Source organism: Artemia franciscana, chromosome 13 (genome assembly GCF_032884065.1).
Source record: "Artemia franciscana chromosome 13, ASM3288406v1, whole genome shotgun sequence".
In the NCBI taxonomy this organism is placed as follows: Eukaryota; Metazoa; Arthropoda; class Branchiopoda; order Anostraca; family Artemiidae; genus Artemia; species Artemia franciscana.
The window spans coordinates 9,106,878-9,125,259 of NC_088875.1; the positions used below are offsets into that span (position 1 = coordinate 9,106,878).

At 35.2% G+C, this 18,382-nt stretch overlaps 2 protein-coding genes across 2 annotated transcripts in view; one reads left to right on the forward strand and one right to left on the reverse strand.

Moving 5' to 3' along the window:
• The window catches only part of LOC136034486 (protein phosphatase methylesterase 1-like), a 219,045-nt gene that overhangs the window by 110,652 nt on the left and 90,011 nt on the right, over positions 1–18,382 (forward strand). The window lies entirely within an intron of this gene.
• The window catches only part of LOC136034483 (calcium uptake protein 3, mitochondrial-like), an 83,916-nt gene that overhangs the window by 2,760 nt on the left and 62,774 nt on the right, over positions 1–18,382 (reverse strand). The window contains exons 10-11 of the mRNA XM_065715698.1: positions 6,027–6,184; positions 555–712 (exon numbers count right to left, since the gene is read on the reverse strand). Of these exons, the coding sequence (XP_065571770.1) occupies positions 555–712; positions 6,027–6,184 (316 nt within the window). The remainder of the gene's footprint in view (positions 1–554; positions 713–6,026; positions 6,185–18,382) is intronic.

The following is an 18,382-nucleotide window of genomic DNA, read 5'->3' on the forward strand; positions in this document are numbered from 1 at the left end:
AGCGGTGTGACTCTGTAGGCTCAGTCAAGAGCCGACCCAATTCCAAATGAGTACCTGGAGAAATCTGGGGAAAACACAAGAAGTGTCAGGTGGTTTGTCCCCAACAACGGATTGCACTCCCGGCCGAAGGCAGAGAATCAGGAGATCGGTACCTGCGCTGCGAAGATCATTGATCAGCGTGCGAAATTTTTTTTTCAAAGAAAAATATTGATAAATGATCATTAAGATCAAGTTATTTGGTCAATGATGATGGCGAGAAAAGGTGGAATAAGAGAAAATCTCTTTCGAGAAAAATCTCTCTTAAAGGTTTTTTCAAACACAAAACCTATGTCGGATAGCAAATAATGCAAGGTGTGTAAGTGCTCGTGACGGTGAGTTATAAGAGGAGTTATAATTGTAAGGCAGTCTACAAGACACGCCATAGCTGCAACATGGTCATAGTTTTAGTGAAATTACCTCATTGAGACCTACTATACCATTAAGCTTATAAAAACATGAAAATAAAAAGTCACACGCATAAACAAATGAATTGGTAATATATAAATTGGAGCTACCTTTACACCTCTGTGAAGTCTATCTCTCATAATGGCAATGAATTCCTTATAGCTAAGAGCTCCATCACCATCCACATCAAAGAGAGCAAACACTGTATCAACAACGTGAGGTGCTAATACTGCCCCTGTGCATATTTTGACAGCTCGGACAAATTCACCTTTAAAAATACACCCATTTTTAATAAAAAAATAAACATTCGCTATAAAATCCAAAATTACTTCTCCATTGTCCCCCCCTGGGGTAACTGCAGAATTAGTGACGATGAGACTTCTAGATTGAGTCGTAAGATAGAATAGTGCATTGAAGGAAGATGTAAAAAAATTGTTTGTTTTGTAAAATTAAGGGAAAATCAACTTATATCCGTATCCCAGCTAGGACATTCAAGAAGTACTAAAGCCAAAAACTTATTTGGATATTATTCCAATTTACTTATAATCGTCTAACATAGGGAAAAGAGCAAAAGCGCAAAAAAAAAGAAAAGATAACCCTTGATTACATTTAAAAAAATGTTCGACTGAAAGCCTCTTCATTTTCCACGAGGAGGAAAGTTTCCAGAGAGACTTTTACAGGGGGAGTTTTACACAAAGTGGGGGAGAGAAGGAAATTTTCTGACATGGCTTATGAGGTGGCAGCTCTTCAACCTTCGCTCTTTACGCTAAAGCTGGACTTTAGTCACAACTCTTCAAGAAAGACTTGAGAAATTCTTTCGTATTTAAGGGGGGCTACTCCTCCAAACCACCTCGCTCTTTATGCTAAAGTTTGCTAATACTTTTAAAAGTATTAACGTTATAACGTAATAACGTAAATAACGTAATAACGTTATAACGTTATAACGTAAGTATAAGTTATAACGTTTGTTAAAGCTTCTTATTGTTCCAATTAAACGAACATAGTATTTCAGGAGTCGTTCTTAGAGAATTGGGACAGAATTCAAACTTTAGCGTAAAGAGCGAGGTGGTCTGGAGGAGATACCCTCCTGATATACGTCATAATTTCTGTTCGTTTTAAGTCTTAATGTTACTTCTTACTTTCGGTTGAGAAAACTTAGTTTTTTTAGTTAATCTCTGATCGTTTTTTAAGTAATTCCAGGAAATCTGGCTACTCCTCTACGAAAAATCCCTCCTCTTCAAGGATTTGTTCTCTAGACATTTCAATCCTTGTGAAAATTTATCTCGGACAATTACCCTTAACATCTCCACGCGTAAAATTGAGTCAGCAAGGAGAAGGCAAGACATAAGAAAAATCTCGTATAGGGATTCTGAATAATCCCTCCAGTTTAAAATTTCCCCTGAAAAATTAACCCCTGAAAACTTCCCTGCCCACGGAAAATTATCCCCGTGGAAAATAAAACCAACAGATAATTCCACCCCTCCCCCGAAAGATGTGTGCATACTTCCCAATAACAAATACTATACACGTAAACAATGGGCAAATTTTGTAACAAAGACCTTTCCCTAGGGGCTGTGAGGAGGGGCATGATATCCCCAAAGGCATAATTAGTCGGCCTTTCAACTATGCTGAACAAAATGGCTATTTCAAAATTTTGATTGGACAACTTTGAGAAAAAGGGGCGCGGAGGGCCTAGTTGCCCTCCAATTTTCTGGTAATTTATAAAGGGTACTGGAAATTTCAATTTCCGTTTGATTAAGGCCTCTCACGATATTCTAGGACCACTGGGTCAATACGATCACCCCTAGAAAAAAACAAAAACAAACACGCATCCGTGATCGTTCTTCTGGCAAAAAAAAAAAATATACAAAATTCCACATTTTTCCAGATAGGTGCTTCGTAAAGAGCGAAGGTTGAGGAAGGGACAGCCCTCCTCATATATGGAGTAATTTCCGTTCGCCTTCAGTTTTAATATAGTTCCTTACTTTCAGTTGAATTTTTTTTTATTTAATTTCCGAATGTTTTTAAAATCTATGCCAGGATATCCGCTTCCCCTCCCCCCACCCACTTCCTGTAAAATTTCACCTGGATAATTCCCTTTGGAAACTTTCTTCCTCGTAAAAAATTATCCCCGTTGAAAATACCCCCCCCCCCCCCATCGCAGAAAATACATCCACAAACTTGCCGTATATTTTCCAACATCAAATAAAATTTGTAAACAATGTGCGAATTGCATAACTTACACCTATTTTCTCAGGGAGCTGCGGGGTCATATCATCCCAAAAGCATAGTTATTGGACCTTTCAACTATGTTCAAATCGCTATCTCAAAATTTGATAGAAGGATTTTGGAGAAAAACGGCCGTGGGAAGGCCTAGTTGCCCTCCAATCTTTTTGACCACCTAAAAAAGGCACTGAAACTTTTGATTTCAGATCCAATGAGCCCTCTTCCAATCTTTTAGGACAACTAGTTCAATACGATCACCCCTGAGAAAAAAAAATGCACACGCAAAAAATCCAAAATTCCACATTTCTTTTCTAGATAGAAGCTTGAAACCTCTACAGTAGTGTTCTCTGATATGCTGGATTTGATACTGTTATTTTCATTAAGGTAACTTGACTTTTGGGGGGATGTTTCCTTTTTTTTCGAAAATTGGGCCAATTTTCTCAGGCTTGTAGCTTTTAGCGAGTAACAAAAAACTTAATCAACTTTATATAATTAGAACCAGCATGAAAAGCCAATTCTTTTGATGTTCCTTTAGTTATCAAATTTCTGTTTTTTAGAGTTTCGGTTACTATTGAGCAGAGTCACTCCTTACTTACAGTTCGCTACCACGAACTGTTTGATACATCTGTACATGAAATTCAAAAGACGACACACATATGAAAGAAGCAACAGAGAAAAACGGAATTGTACACTCTCAATGAATCGTAAATTGTACACTGAAGCCTTCATTGTAGCTGCCAAATGTTTAGTTTATCATAAAGCTAGGCAATTATAGTTTTTTCACACTACACCGTGAAACCTTTCACGCTAGCATAACTAAAGACTTTACGTTACGTTATTTAATGTTACGAAGCACATTTTTTCGTAGCGTAGACAATGCCAAGGAGACTCGAGCTCTCCTTGGAATTTTATATTACGTAGGTTTAATTTTAAGAAAAAGCCAAAAGATCAGTAACAAATCGAACTTCTTGAATTAGTATTTAATAAATGTTGAAAATAATTAATAACACTTTCCTAGATAACTTTTCGCGCTCGATCTAAGCTGTAATGTACATCTGCGATCTACATTTTCATACTTGAACAGTTTTCTCGAGATGAACTTGAACAGTTTTCTCGAGATGATTGACGTGTTTTAAGAGGATGATTATAATAATTTAAAGTATTTTTGTTAACCTAAGGTGTGAAAAAACTTGTTGAACTGTGAAAGTTTATTCTTAACTTATCGCAGCTTAATCACTTTGCACAGAGAATTACGTACGTAGTGCAAAAGCCACCTTACACAGGGTTGGTGACAGGTTAGTATTAAGACAAAGTTCAAGGGCCATTGTCAGATGTTGGGAGCAAAATCGAAAATTATTACTCAGATAAGGGTTCTAAATCAATGCAGTATGAATTACAAATTGGTATTGTATCTCATGAGGAACTTGATACTATTGCTGACGAAATCACTCTGTTTACCTATGAACGATCTGAAATTCAACTAGCTTCCAATATCATTTGAGTTGCTTGAAAGGGTTAGTCAGTGGTTGTATATTAATCTACAAGATTTTTAAGTATTTTGGTATCTCATTTTTTAAATTCAGTTTCAAAAGCCTGTACAAATGTAGTGATAGTTCACACACCTTATAGACCTAATGCTAGTCAAGAGATCATTATTCATGATTTCATTGACTGAACTAAAAGTGATTTGCCGTTTCAGCACCACAAAAAATGAAAAAAAAATCCTAGGAATTTCTGTGCGCTAAAAAGCTGAAGTATATTTTTTCCCAACTGCGTTAAACTAACGTTAAATGCATTAAACGTGTTTTACAAACTAACTTAGTCTTCTATTTCTTATCGTCAGACGGTATGGCTTATAACGTTTCCATAGTTATCTTCACTTAGAATACCAGATTTCTGACAAGAGGGCCAATTTTCTAGTAAAATAAAATATTTTTATTTTGATTCGATTTGGACTTCTAAAAGACACTTGCTGTTTCACATCAGTTGGTGATATTTACAGTTTCATATTCACATTTTAATTTACCTACTATACTTCCAGATAGTTTTGTCTTCCTTTCCAACATTCGCTGAGTATCTTTCCATTTATTTACACCATCCAGTTTATAGCCGTTTTCAACATTCTGGGACTCCGTGCCATGTTTGGATTAAAATTGCCAAAATTCTAGCTTTTAACGGCTGTAACAGCTTCCCCTTGAATGATCGGATATGCCATTCATGGGTTGAGTTCAAGAGATATGCGAAAGAATTTCTTTTAAATATGGTTTTCTTTCCTCGATGTGTATTTGTTGTTATTTGTATTGGACTCGGAAATGGCACTCTTGGATGCTCGGAAATGCCACTCATATGTTGAGTTCAAGAGATATGCGAAAGAATTTCTTTTTAATATGGTTTTCTTTCCTCGATGTGTATTTGTTGTTATTTGTATTGAACTCGGAAAGGGCACTCTTGGATGCTCGGAAATGCCACTCATGTGTTGAGTTCAAGAGATATGCGAAAGAATTTCTTTTTAATATGGTTTTCTTTCCTCGATGTGTATTTGTTGTTATTTGTATTGAACTCGGAAAGAGCACTCTTGGATGCTCGGAAATACCACTCATGTGTTGAGTTCAAGAGATATGCAAAAAAATTTCTTTTTAATATGGTTTTCTTTCCTCGATGTGTATTTGTAGTTATTTGTATTGAACTCGGAAAGGGCACTCTTGGATGCTCGGAAATGCCACTCATGTTCTGAGTTCAAGAGATATGCGAAAGAATTTCTTTTCAATATGGTTTTCTTTCCTCGATGTGTATTTGTTGATATTTGTATTGGTAGCAGAAATTTCTCTCAGTTTACTATTACTTCCTTTTTTTACCATTGATAGTTATTTGGGGGGTTAACACATATTTCGTGTCATTATTTTATTACTTTTATACTAGGCATTAAGCCTTACAAGGACCTCTTTAGCATTTGTTTTTTTCTAAATTCTCTCATCAATGGCTTATCTTTTAAACAAAAATTCTTGCTATTAGTTTTCAAAATATAAATTTTGTAGTGATACTTGTTTTTGTCCATATTTTAAATTTGGGTTCCAGTGAAGAAAAATATTGACAATTTAAATCTATTTCACCCAGATTTAGGATAAATAACTACCACTCCCGTGCTATTAAAATTCAAAGGTTATGAATTCAAAAAAATCTGAAATCAGGAAAGTGATCACATACAATCATAGGCCAAGAAATTCTCAAACTGTTATTTCTTATTAGATATACCAATTCGTTGCATAGAATTATAAGAATCGAGAAACAATCAAACTATCTGTCTTATGTCTTTCTCAAATGAGTAGAAAATATACAAACCATAGAAAAACCCTTACTTTTTGAAATAGCTTTATCAGCCAGTGTATACATCCTCATAGCAATTGCAAAATCATCCAGGTTGTTTAAGAACTGGAAAAATTCTTTGAAATCCGTGAAAGTTATACCCATGTCATATTTCTCTCTTTTTGCAAGTCTTTCGAGAAAATCATCATATCTAAAAAATAAGAAATTAATATAAAGCGAAAGTAGCGACAAACATTGAGCCACATTAGCCTTGTACATCACGAAAAAACGTGTAAGATTAGATAAAATAAAAGAACGTCTAGGAGCAGTTTCTTTAAGATATTAAATAAAAAAACTGGTTTTTTTAACTGAAAGTAAGGAGCGACATTGAAACTTAAAACGAACAGAAATAACTCCGTGTATGAAAGGGGCTGATCCCTTCTCAACGCCCCCCTCTTTACGCTAAAGTTAGACTCTTTCTCTCAATTCTACTTTATCTAACAGTAAAAAACTTTAACGTAAAGAGCGTATGTTCTGTTCGTTTTAAGTTTTAATGTCGCTCTTTACTTTCAGTTAAAAAAAACTAGTTTTTTTTAATTAATTTCTGAACGTTTTTGAATTAATGCATATTTGATTTTGACTCTCAGCACATAAATTATTAAAATGAAATTTGCATATTGATACTTTTTTTGGCTAAATGGCTTTCTCTTAGTTTTGAATAGACGATTTTGAGAAAAAAGGGGTGGGGGAGGAGGCCTAGTTGCCCTCCGATTTTTCGTTTACTTGATAAGGCAACTAGAACTTTATACCTCACTCTTTACACTAAAGCTTAAATTTTGTCCCAACTCTTTAAGAATGACCCCTGAATCAGAAAGGCCGTAGAATAAATAGTTGAAATTACTAAAAATACTTTAGCGTAAAGAGTGAGGTATTTAGGAGGATATGAACCCCTTATATGCGTAATAATCTCTATTCGTTTTAAGTTTTAATGCTGCTCCTTACTTTCAGTTGAAAAAACTTTTTCATATTTATTTTTTCATTGTTTTTTTTTTTATAATAATGGTAGAAAACCCTCCGCCTCCTTCATTCAATTTCTCTTCCCCCATGGCATATTCCTCCAAAGAAAGATCCTCCCACATAGCCCCCGCCAAAACCAAAATAATCCCCCTGAAAAACATCTGTACACTCCCCAATAACCATTACTGTATGTAAACACTGGTCAAAGTTTGTAACTTGCAGCCCCTCCCCCGGGGACTGTGGGGGAGTAAGTCATCCCAAAGACATAGTTATTATGTTTTTTGACTATGCTGAACAGAATGGCTATCTCAAAATATTGATCCGAAATATTGATTTTGGGGAAAAACGAGCGTGGGAGGGGGCCTAGGTGCCATCCAATTGTTTTGGTCCCTTAAAAAGTGCACTAGAACTTATTCTGTTAGAATGAGCCCTCTTGCGACATTCTTGGACCACTCGGTCGATACGATGACCCCTGGAAAAAAAAAAACAAAAAAAAAAAACAAATAAACACGCACCCGTGATCGGTCTTCTGGCAAAAAATACGAAGTTCCACATTTTTGTAGATAGGAGCTTGAAACTTTAACGATAGGGTTTTCTGATACGCTGAATAAGATGGTGTGATTTTCGTTAAGATCGTATGAATTTTAGGGGATGTTTCTCCCTATTTTCCAAAACAAGGCAAATTTTCTCAGGCCCATAACTTTTGATGAAAAAGACTAAATTTGATGAAAATTATATATTTAAAATCAGCATAAAATTCCGATTCGTTTTTATGTATCTTTGGGTATAAAAATTCCGTTTTTTTTTAGATTTTCGTTTACTTTTGAGCCGGGTCGCTCCTTACTACAGTTCGTTACCACGAACTGTTTGATTAATATCCTTCAGATTTTTATTTAGTTATTCCACGCAAAAACTGTACGTTCCTTCGCAAGAATATCAAGGGCAGAGATATTTTTTTAATCTGTATTTTTTCTTTTTTTAGGGGTGGGATAGAGGGAGGGAGGAGGAGAATTTTCCAATGAGAGAATTAAAATATCAAAACAGCGATTCTTAGGCCACTAATGTTCAACTCATCTAGAGAAGGGCCACTTTAGTCCTCTCTCGTTTGTATATATGTCTGCAAAAGAACTTGTAGACACAAATCTCGCCAAATCCTGGCATATGACATACGCAATCGAGATAAGAAATACTACAATATCACAGAAAAATACACATTAAATATTTAACTGTTTGTCATTCTTCATTTTTTTTGTCACGCGTTAATGCATGTTTACCATTTTTTGTTTTCCAATCTGACTTGGTTTGTTGACCACAGTTTCATTATATTGTACATAGTTCACCTCAAATCGATTATCAAAAAGAAAAGCTAACCAAAGTATCTGCAAACACCACACATGAAGAATAAACACCAAAGTATCTGCAAACTCCACAAATAATCAAACAATCAAAGTATCAAATGCAAACAATCAAAGTATCAAATACTAAAAATCAAAATATCTGCAAATACCAAACATGAAGAATCAGCACCAAAGTATCTGCAAACACCACAAATATTCAAAGTATCAAATGCAAACAATCAAAGTATCTGCAAACACCATACATGAAGAATCATGACCCCCTGCCAAAGGTATCTTCAGATTTTTTAGGTCCGAAGATACAAAATTTGTAGCATAAACGTCCTAATTTTAGGGATGGCCTTGCCATCCATAAAAGGGCTTATAGTTTCACAATTTCAATAGAAAATAATCTCTTTGGTTTCGATTTTTGTGTTTTAAAGAAGCTAAGAATTTTTCTGTTTTTTTTTATACTCTGATTCAACTCTGCTCACTCCGTTATATGCGGCTTCACATATGAAAAATTTATTGGGGATTCCCTACTGTCATAAATGATTTCTAATGCAACTTTCTTCTCACTGGTATCTCCTAAGTTAGCAAAAGTTATAGACCAAAAATTAGCAGCAAGTTTGATGTTTCCATTAATTAATGAAAAAATAAAAACAAGAAAACTTGTCAATCAGCCTAAAAAAATAAAACTTCATTTTTTTTTATTTAGGACCTAAAGAAATAAAAATAAAGCTGGGGGAAATTTTTTATAATGTAAAAAAGCTTTATTCAAATAATAGAATAAAAAAAATATAAAGGTTTTTTGTAAAGAAAAACTGTGTGCATTTGATACAACCCTTTTTCTCTACAAAACAAAGAAAAAGAAAGAAAGAAAGAGAATCCGGGTATATGGGTCTCGATGAAACAAAATATTTTTTTCTGGGTATATATATATATATATATATATATATATATATATATATATATATATATATATATATAAAAAATAGCATTAACTGCAATCTGAATTCTCTATGTTTAGCGGAAAAGTTTTCTTGTACTGGCTTAAAATTAAGGATTTTCCATACAAAAATTCAATTATTGGAATTGTTTTTGGGCTGATTCTAGAGATGAAACTTTTATTATATTATAGTATTTCGGAAGGGTAATTCGACAAATTTTGCTACCTATATTCCTTTGAGTGGAATATCCATACTTGACAAAGTGTAAATACTGTCAAATAGAAATAAATCTTTAGCGATTTAAACAAAGAAAAAGTTAAACAACCTTTTTAAATAAAATACTCGATCTTTAAGCCCTTAAAAATAAACTCGCCCTGAAAAATTAGAAAGCTCGAAGTTCAAATCTTTTATTATTTTACGCCAGAAAGAATAAGAAAACACCCAAGAACAAAATTTTTTAAAAAAGCTTTGTTTGACACTAGACTACCTATCCATCATATAAACTATGGAACAAGTAACTAAAGCAAATGTATTTTTTAGAGATTCCAATAAAACAACCTTTCTATCTCACAAACAAACCAAAAAATCCAAAAAAGAAACAATAGGGCGGATTTTCCCAAAACTATGGGACGCATTCTGTTGTACCCTTCAGAAAATATTAACGTTATTTTTTTTTTTTTGTAAAACTAAAAAACATTATCGGTTTTAACTGTAAAACTGATTTGCTGTTTTTAGGATATTAAATGTTTTCTTATTAGACTGAGTAGGAAGAATATCGGCTTCTCCAGTCTTAAGTTATCCTTGACTTGATTCTTTCTGTGTGCACCTATGACATTTTTCTAGAGAGAAAAGAATACTGCTTAGAAGAACGAGAAGGCGCTGAAAACTCATTAGCAAGAAAGAAAAATGCTTGGGAGCAAACAAGTTTACGCAAATCTATTTAGAAAGAACACAGTAAGCTGTCGGGACAAAATGGGGTAAATTATGTACAAGAAAATTCTTTTTCTTTCATATGAAATTACATATATATTACTAATAACTCCCTACGGCGTCAAGTCGCCTGATGCCAACGCAGCTACGCACGCCCTGGCTCCACCCAATCTATTCAAAGCCTCCCTGTTTACAACCTCCGAGGAAGCTCCCATTCACCTTAAGTTTTTCTTTACGATATCCTCCAACCCCAACCGTGGACGAACTGCTATGCATTTAGCCCACGGCGGTTGGCCAAAAAGAATAATCTTTGGCAATCTGTCATCCTCCATCCGCAGAATATCCCCTAGCCTTTCTCAACCTTTCTCACATTATAGCCATAGAAAGTGGGATTGAACCACTTTCTATGGAGCCTAATGTTTGAAATATGTTTTCCTTTTCTGGAGGGGAAAGGGTCAAAAAGTGGGGAGTCATACAGCACAGTCAATTTTCAAGGTCAGACACGACAAAGACAATAGAAAACACAACAGTAAACAAGTCACTATCACTAAGTAACCATAAAGGTATGACACTAAAAAACAAAAAAGAACAAAAAAAAACACTAAAAAAAATCGATTTTGAAATAAAAAACAGACTGTTATACTAAAGAATTAATGCAAAATAACGAAAACTATTTTTATCATTGAAAAAAAAAGAAACTTTTTGATTAGTAGATTCCATGGTATTCCGTAGAAAATGTCTTAGGAAGTTTTCCGATGTGTGGAGTTAAATCATAATTTGATGGAATTCAACAATATCAATCCAACAATTCATCATTACGGTAAAGAGAAAGACCTCAAAAGTTAAATTCAGTTGAATAGGTTTTGAATAGAATAGGAAATAAAAAGAAAATTGCATTGGTAAAATTATATTGTGTGGGTAAAATTATGTTGAAAAAAGTATATTGCGCCTGTACAATTTAAAACAAAAATTATTAAGCATTAACCAGGACGAGAAATGTGCTTAGCAAAATCCTAAATGTAGCTCTGTCACTATTAAATTGAATCGTAGGGCCACTTCTTATAACGGTCAAGCAAGCGTATTAGACTTAAAATTAAAAATGCTAATTCAAGAACAGAACGAGTTTCCGCTTCCGTGGCTAATGAGAAAATCGTTGTATTTGTTTTTGAAAATATGCTTCACTTACAACTCTTTAATCTGACCTTTCAATCAGTTCAATGCAATGCTGCGCATTCCTAAGGAAATTTATCTTTTTTAAACTAGAAATGTCAATACTGACATTTCATACTGACACCTGAGCTTTCTAGGTCAGTAAAAACACACCCCTTTTGGTATGGTGAAGCCCCAGCTACTCTCGAATTAATCCGTCCAACTTTCATGAGTGTATCCGGGCACCACATAACGGCTAGACCGTTTAGATCCGAATAGTTGAAGATTATTTTGAATTGATGAATCTAGAAACTATTTAACCATTTTCTAAATATTTTAAACAAATGTACTTAAAGGAAAGGAAGAGTGGAAACCAATTGACAAATTACAATATACGATTGCATCTTAATCCTCATTTCCTACTCTTCATTACCATCATAATTACTAAGCGTATAAATGTCAGTATTGACATTTCTGTACTAGAAATGTCAATACTGATAGTTGTCAAGTATGGCTGTGAAGCGCTGGCACTTCAAAAAGTTGAAGAAGATATTCTAGAAGTTGTCCAAATGAATTTTCAGAGGATAGTTTCAAACACTGGATTGAACAACTGCATATTACAGGCAGTGCAATAGCGCTGCCTAAGTAAAGGACGTTGTTGGCACAACGCATTATTTATTTATTATTTTTTTGTTGTCTTAGACCAGGGCACTTAGTATCAAAGGAGTTGTCGTAGAAAAGGACTCATTCGATTGGAAACTGAAACGGCTAGTGCCTTTTCAACAGTTGAAAGTGATTAGAGGGCAACTAACTCACCTCCCACGCCCACCGTTTTCCGAAACACACCCAATCCAAATTTTGAGATAGCCATTTTGTTCAACGTTGTTGAAAGGTCCAGAAATTACGTCTTTGAGGAGGGCGAATCCCCCCGTCCCTCAGGGCAAGGGTTGTAATTTATGCCCTGGGGGCATATAAGACTTTTATAGAAAGCGTTGTCGTAGAAACTTCAAAAAGGACCCATTCGATTGGAAATTGAAACGGCTAGTGGCTTTTTTAACAGTCGAAAGTGATTTGAGGGCTGGTGTCCATTTTTATAGTCAAAAGTAATCGGAGGGCGAATATCCCCCCCCCCACATACCCACCAATTCTCCAAAAAATTCCCTTTTGTTCAACGTAGTTGAAGACTCTGGAAATTGCGTATTTGAAGATGACAACCCCCCATAACCCTCAGGACGAAGGTTGTGAGTTTTGCCCCGGAGGCGTTTAAGGTTTTTATGGAAGGGATGGTTGTATAAACTTTGGAGGAGGCTCATTTGGTTGAAAATTGGAAGTTCTAGTTCCCTCTTAAGAGTCAAAAGTGATGGAGGGCAGCAAGTCCCCCACAACTAACCCTACTCATCAAACGAATCTGATTAACATTGTGAGGTAGCGATTTTGCTCAAAATGGTCGAAAGGATATATATAACAATGCCTCTAAGGTTAACAGAACCCCCCAGTACCCTGCTGATAAAGTCATTCCTTGAGGGCATATAACGTTTTTATGGAATAGGTGGTCGTATAAACTTCAGATGAGGCTCTTTTGATTTGAAATTGGAAGCTATTGTGCGCTTTTTAAGAGTCAAAAGCGATTTGAGAGAAACCAGTCCCCCCCCCCACACTCATCATTTCCCCAAAGATACCAATCAAAATTTTGAGATAGCAAGATTGTTCATAGTAGTAAAAGGGTCCAGATAATTATATCTTTGGGGAAGACAATCCCGCCCCCACGGCTCTCGGGGCAATGGTTGTAAGTCATGCCCCGGGGCATATAAGGTTCTTATAGAAAGAGTGGTCGTATATACTTTAGGGGGGACTCATTGGTTTGGTGATCTGAATTTCTAGTACCCTCTTTAAGAGCCAAAGTGATCTGAGGGCAACTACCCCTCCTCAACACGTCGTGTTTTCCCGAAATGCATCGAATAAAAAAATTTTTATTCAAAATTTATTTTGACAGTCATTTTATTCAAATTAGTCCAAAGATCATATAACAAGACTTTTGGGGTTGATACAAACCACCAGTGCCTGGGGTTGAGGGTTGTAAGTTATGCCGTGGGGGAATTAGAGGTTTTTATGGAAGGGATGGTTGTAAAACTTTAGAAGAGACTCATTTGGTTGAAAATTGGAAACTTCTAATTTTTAAGCGTCGAAAGTGATGGAGGGCATTAAGCCCCCCCCCACCCCCGAAAACCAAGCACATTTTTGGTAGCGGGTGATTTCTCTGTGGGAGGAACTTTCTGAGGGGGATATTTTCCAAGGGGAGGATTTTCCATGAGGAGGGAAGTTTTTGGGGACGAGCTTTCAAAGGGAAACTATACACAGGGAAATTTACCAGAATTCTTTTACGAATTCATTTTATTTGATCTACTTTCTCTTTATAAATTCAATTTTATATTTAAATATATTCCAGGGAAATAGTCCAGGTAAAATTTTTAAAGGAGTTAAAGCTGTCTGGAGAATATTTTCGTGGAGGAGGTGAATTTCCGCAGGATAAAAATTAAAAATTATAAGAAAAACCAGTCTTTTTTTCAAAACGGAATTGCCGTAAGAACCCTTTTTTAATAGAAAATTTTCAGCAGGAATGGAACTGTCTGGGGGGGGGGGAGATGGGATCTTACGCGGGAGAAACTTTCCAAAAGTTTTTGGGTAGATTTTCAATGGAGAGAAAAGGTGGATCTTCCAGAACTATTTGAAAAACGATCAGAATTTAAATAAAAAAAACTAATTTTTTCAACTTAAAGCAAGGAGCAACATTAAAACGGATAGAAATTACCCTGTGTATGAGGGGGGTTTCCCTCCTCAATACCTCGTTCTTTACGCAAATTTTAACTTTTTGTCCCAATTATTTAAGAACAAATCTTTAAACACAAGAGCCGTTAAATTAGAGTCAGGTGATTTTTAAAATACAAAAATAAACTTTGGCGTAAAGAGCGAGTTATAGAGGGGAGGGGGGTTATGCCCCTTACATATGACAAAGTTTCTTTTTTTTTAAGTTTTAATGTTGCTCCTTACGTTCACTCGAAAAAAAAGTTTTTTTTTTAATCACTGAAAGGCTGAACCAAATCTCAAGGCCAGTAGTTTATTTTTCTTTATCCTGAGCCCGAGTAATTCGAAATTAGGGTTCATTCATGTAATGGAAATTTATTGATTTTATTTAAAAATTGATAATGTACAATTAAAATTTAAATCAAAATGTGCAATATACTCTTTATTTGCGAATGTTGTTATTGAATTTTGCCAAACCCCAAAGTTAATATGAGCAAAAAATTGATCAGAAATACCAAAATCGATACATCAAATATTGAACATCGAAAGTAAAATTTCCGATATATCGTTTAATTTAGATATCGCCCAACAGTAGCCCTAGGGCATATAAGGTTCTTCTAGCAAGGGTGGTCGTATTTGCCTTGGAGGAGACTCATTGGACTCAGAAGTTCTAATGTCCTTTTTAAGAGTCAAAGTGATCAGAGCGCCGCTAGCCAGAGCCTAACAGCGAGGGTTGTAAGTTATGCCCCTGGGGCATTTAAGGTTCTTACGGAAAGGATGGTTGTATAAACTTTAGAGGTGGCTCATTTGGTTGAAATTGGAAGTTCTAGTTCCCTTTTAGGAGCAAATAGTGATAGAGGTCAACTAGCCACAGCTACCCCTCTTTTCACCAAATGTGTCTGATTGAAATTGTGCGATGGTAATTTTGTTCAAAATAGTCGAAAGAACATATGACAATGCCTACAAGGTTGGAGCAACCCCCCAGAACCCTGGAGCAAGGGCTTAAAGTTTTGCCCTTGAGGCATATAAGGTTCTTATGGAATGGGTGGTTGAATTAACCTCAGATGGATCTTATTTGATTTTAAATTGGAGGTTATCGTCCCCTTTTTAAGAGTCAAAGTGATTTGACAGAGGTACCTCCCCCCCTCCACGCTTATCATTTTCCAAAACAACCATCCAAACAAAGTTTTGAGACATCAATTTTTTCAGCATTGTTGAAAAGCTCAGAAATTATGTGTTTGGGGATGCCCCCCCCCCCTCCGAGGCTTCAGGACAAGGGCTGCAAGCTATGCAATTTGTTCATTGTTTACATATAGCATATGTTATTAAGAAGAGGTATGCATGTTTGACTTAGACTTTCCCAAAATACGAAAGGGATTAAGATTAGTCTTTCAGGGAATGTTGAGGGGAGTTTTGAACTACATCATAACATATTATGTGTATATGGATTGCCAAAAGTTTGTCCCTCGGAATGACTGAGTACATTAATTTAGAATTTTCAGGAAATGATAAGGGAGATGATCAATTGACCGAAAAGGCAATATTTGCACGCTACAACTACTACAACTACTGCTGCTTCCACTTCTACCACAAGTGCTATATCTACTACTACTACTATCACTAAAACTAATACTTCTGCAGCTAAGGCTGAGGATATTTAAAAAAATATTTGAAGAAACATTGAGGGGAAATTTGAACTAAATCAAAACATACTATGTGTATACAGATTGCTGATACGGGCGTATCAGGAATATCTTTGGAACAGCATATCATACCAAGAGAAAACTTCAGGAGCATCATGAGTGGGATGTTCAGTTGACCAAAAGGCAAAATGTACCTGTTACTACTGTTGTTAATACTGCTGCTACTCCTGTTACTACTACTACCGCTACTACTATGATACTAGTAGGATTAAGGCTACACGTATGAAGGTGAAAATTTGACAGATTATTGAGAGGGAATTTGAACTAAATTGAAACACACTATGTGCATGTAGATTGTCAAAAGGGCGCATCTCAAGAATTGAATTGGGTATTAAGTTGAATCTTTCGGAGAATACTTAAAGGGGAAGATCAATTGACAAAAAGGTAATATATGATTATCACTAATAACACTAATACCACTCCTACTTTTCATTATGCTACTAATGCTACTAAACTAAACCAACTACTACTTCAATTGTAACAACTTGTAAAGATTGGAGTATTAAGGTGAAAAGGCATCAAAAGGCTGTCAATAGCGCATATCAACCAGAATATTTCTGGAAAGGCTTAACGTGTCTAGGTGAAACTTCTAGGGCATCATGAAAGCGACGTTCAGCTAACCAAAAGGCAATATGTACATGCTATTGCCGCTAATAATACTGCTGCTACTACTTCTACTATTACTACTAATATTACACTGTAACAACTTTTACCACTACCGAAATTACTGTGGTAATAGTACTACTAAGGCTAAGTCAATGAAGATAAAATTCGAGGGAATAAAGATGGAAAATATAAACTAACAAAAGACAGTATGTGCATTTAGATTGCCGAAATAGCGTGTCTTGAGAATTGGTTTGTATATTAAGTTGGAACTCTCAGAGAATTCTTAAAGGGGATGATCAATTTACCAAAAGGCAATATGTGCACACTACTACTAATACTAATGCTACTGCAACATTTACTAGTTCTACTACTATTACTATTGCTCCAATTACTACTTCTATCGCAACTACTTGTAAGGTTAAGGGTATTAAGAAGAAAATTTCAAAAAGTATACGACTATACAAGTTAAAAAGAGCAAATCGACGATATCATAACAAGGGTTAATTGTATTGAGTAGTTAGACTACACCTGTAACTACTATTACAACTATGCCTAAGGGTATGAAGGTGAAATTTTCAGAGAACATTTCTGAAAATTTCTGTAGTACGGACAGCCTGCCACCCGTATGCAGGTTGTCAAAGGTATCAGCAATATCTTAGGAACAGTTTCGTATGTGAAATTAAAACTTACAACGCTTCTTGTGGGGGAAGTATAACAGTTCAAAATAGGGATGAAACCTTTTAATTGACAGTGAACACATATAAAAAATTTTTACTGGATATTTCGAACACATATACAGTGTTCATCATCAGCAGTAAAACTCAACAGTTTTATAAACATATATAACAGATAATCAGTTTTATCAGATAATCAACAGTTTTATACTTTCGTCATGGAAGGGCAGTGTGGTCTTCGAAGTTATCTACTTCTTATGGGGGATGTTGAACTAACCAAAAGACAATATTTGCATCATAATACTACTACTTCTACTCCTACAACTACTGCTTCTGCTACTATTATTATTATTTCAACTACTACTACTGCTACTAAATTTAAGACTATTGCTATTAACTCTACTCCTACTGCTACTACTATCACTACTGGTGCTATTAATACTACTAATAAATCTAAGGGTATTGAGGCGAAAATTTTGGGCAATATTGTAACTATATTAAAATAACGCAATAGCCCTAGCTGTACAGTCACAAGACCTTTCACAATCACTTCATAATTTTCCACACACTTCTGATCAAAATTTAAGATAACTATTTTGTTCAGCATAGCTGAAAAGTCTTGTGACTGTATATCTAGGGCTAATGCGTAGGTCAACACGCCCCCCCACAGTTATGCCATTTGCCCATTATGTTAGAAAACAAAATGTTGCCTTAAGATTAAATCAAAATGCACTGTGTTATTGCTAATTGCCAAAAAGACATCTCAGCAGTATCTCAAGATCGACTGAGGGTATTATGGTCAAACTTTCAGAGCTACTTCTATTACTACTTTTGCTCCTGAAATTTAACCAAATCAAAAGAGTGTAAGTGTATCCAAGCTTTCCAGCATACATAGATTTTTTTTGCGAAGGGTATCAGGTTTTCTATTTCAGGTCAACTAGAGGAGGTATAAAACTAAACTAAACATTACCATTTGTGTCTAGATTGTGAAAAGGTTGTGTTGTTAAAAATTGTTGAAAAAGGTTCTTCAGCATACAAATAGCAGGCCGAACTATAAATTCTTAAAGAAAAACTGAAAAGATTTAGATTATTATTTTCTTTTTCCCTAAAAAGACTATGTCAATATAAAACGAGAAGAAATTAATCTAAAAACATTTTTTCCACAAAATAAGTTTTTCAAAGAAAAGTAAAGAGCTCAATTAAACCAAAAATGAACAAAAAGCAAATCAAATAATCTACCAAGC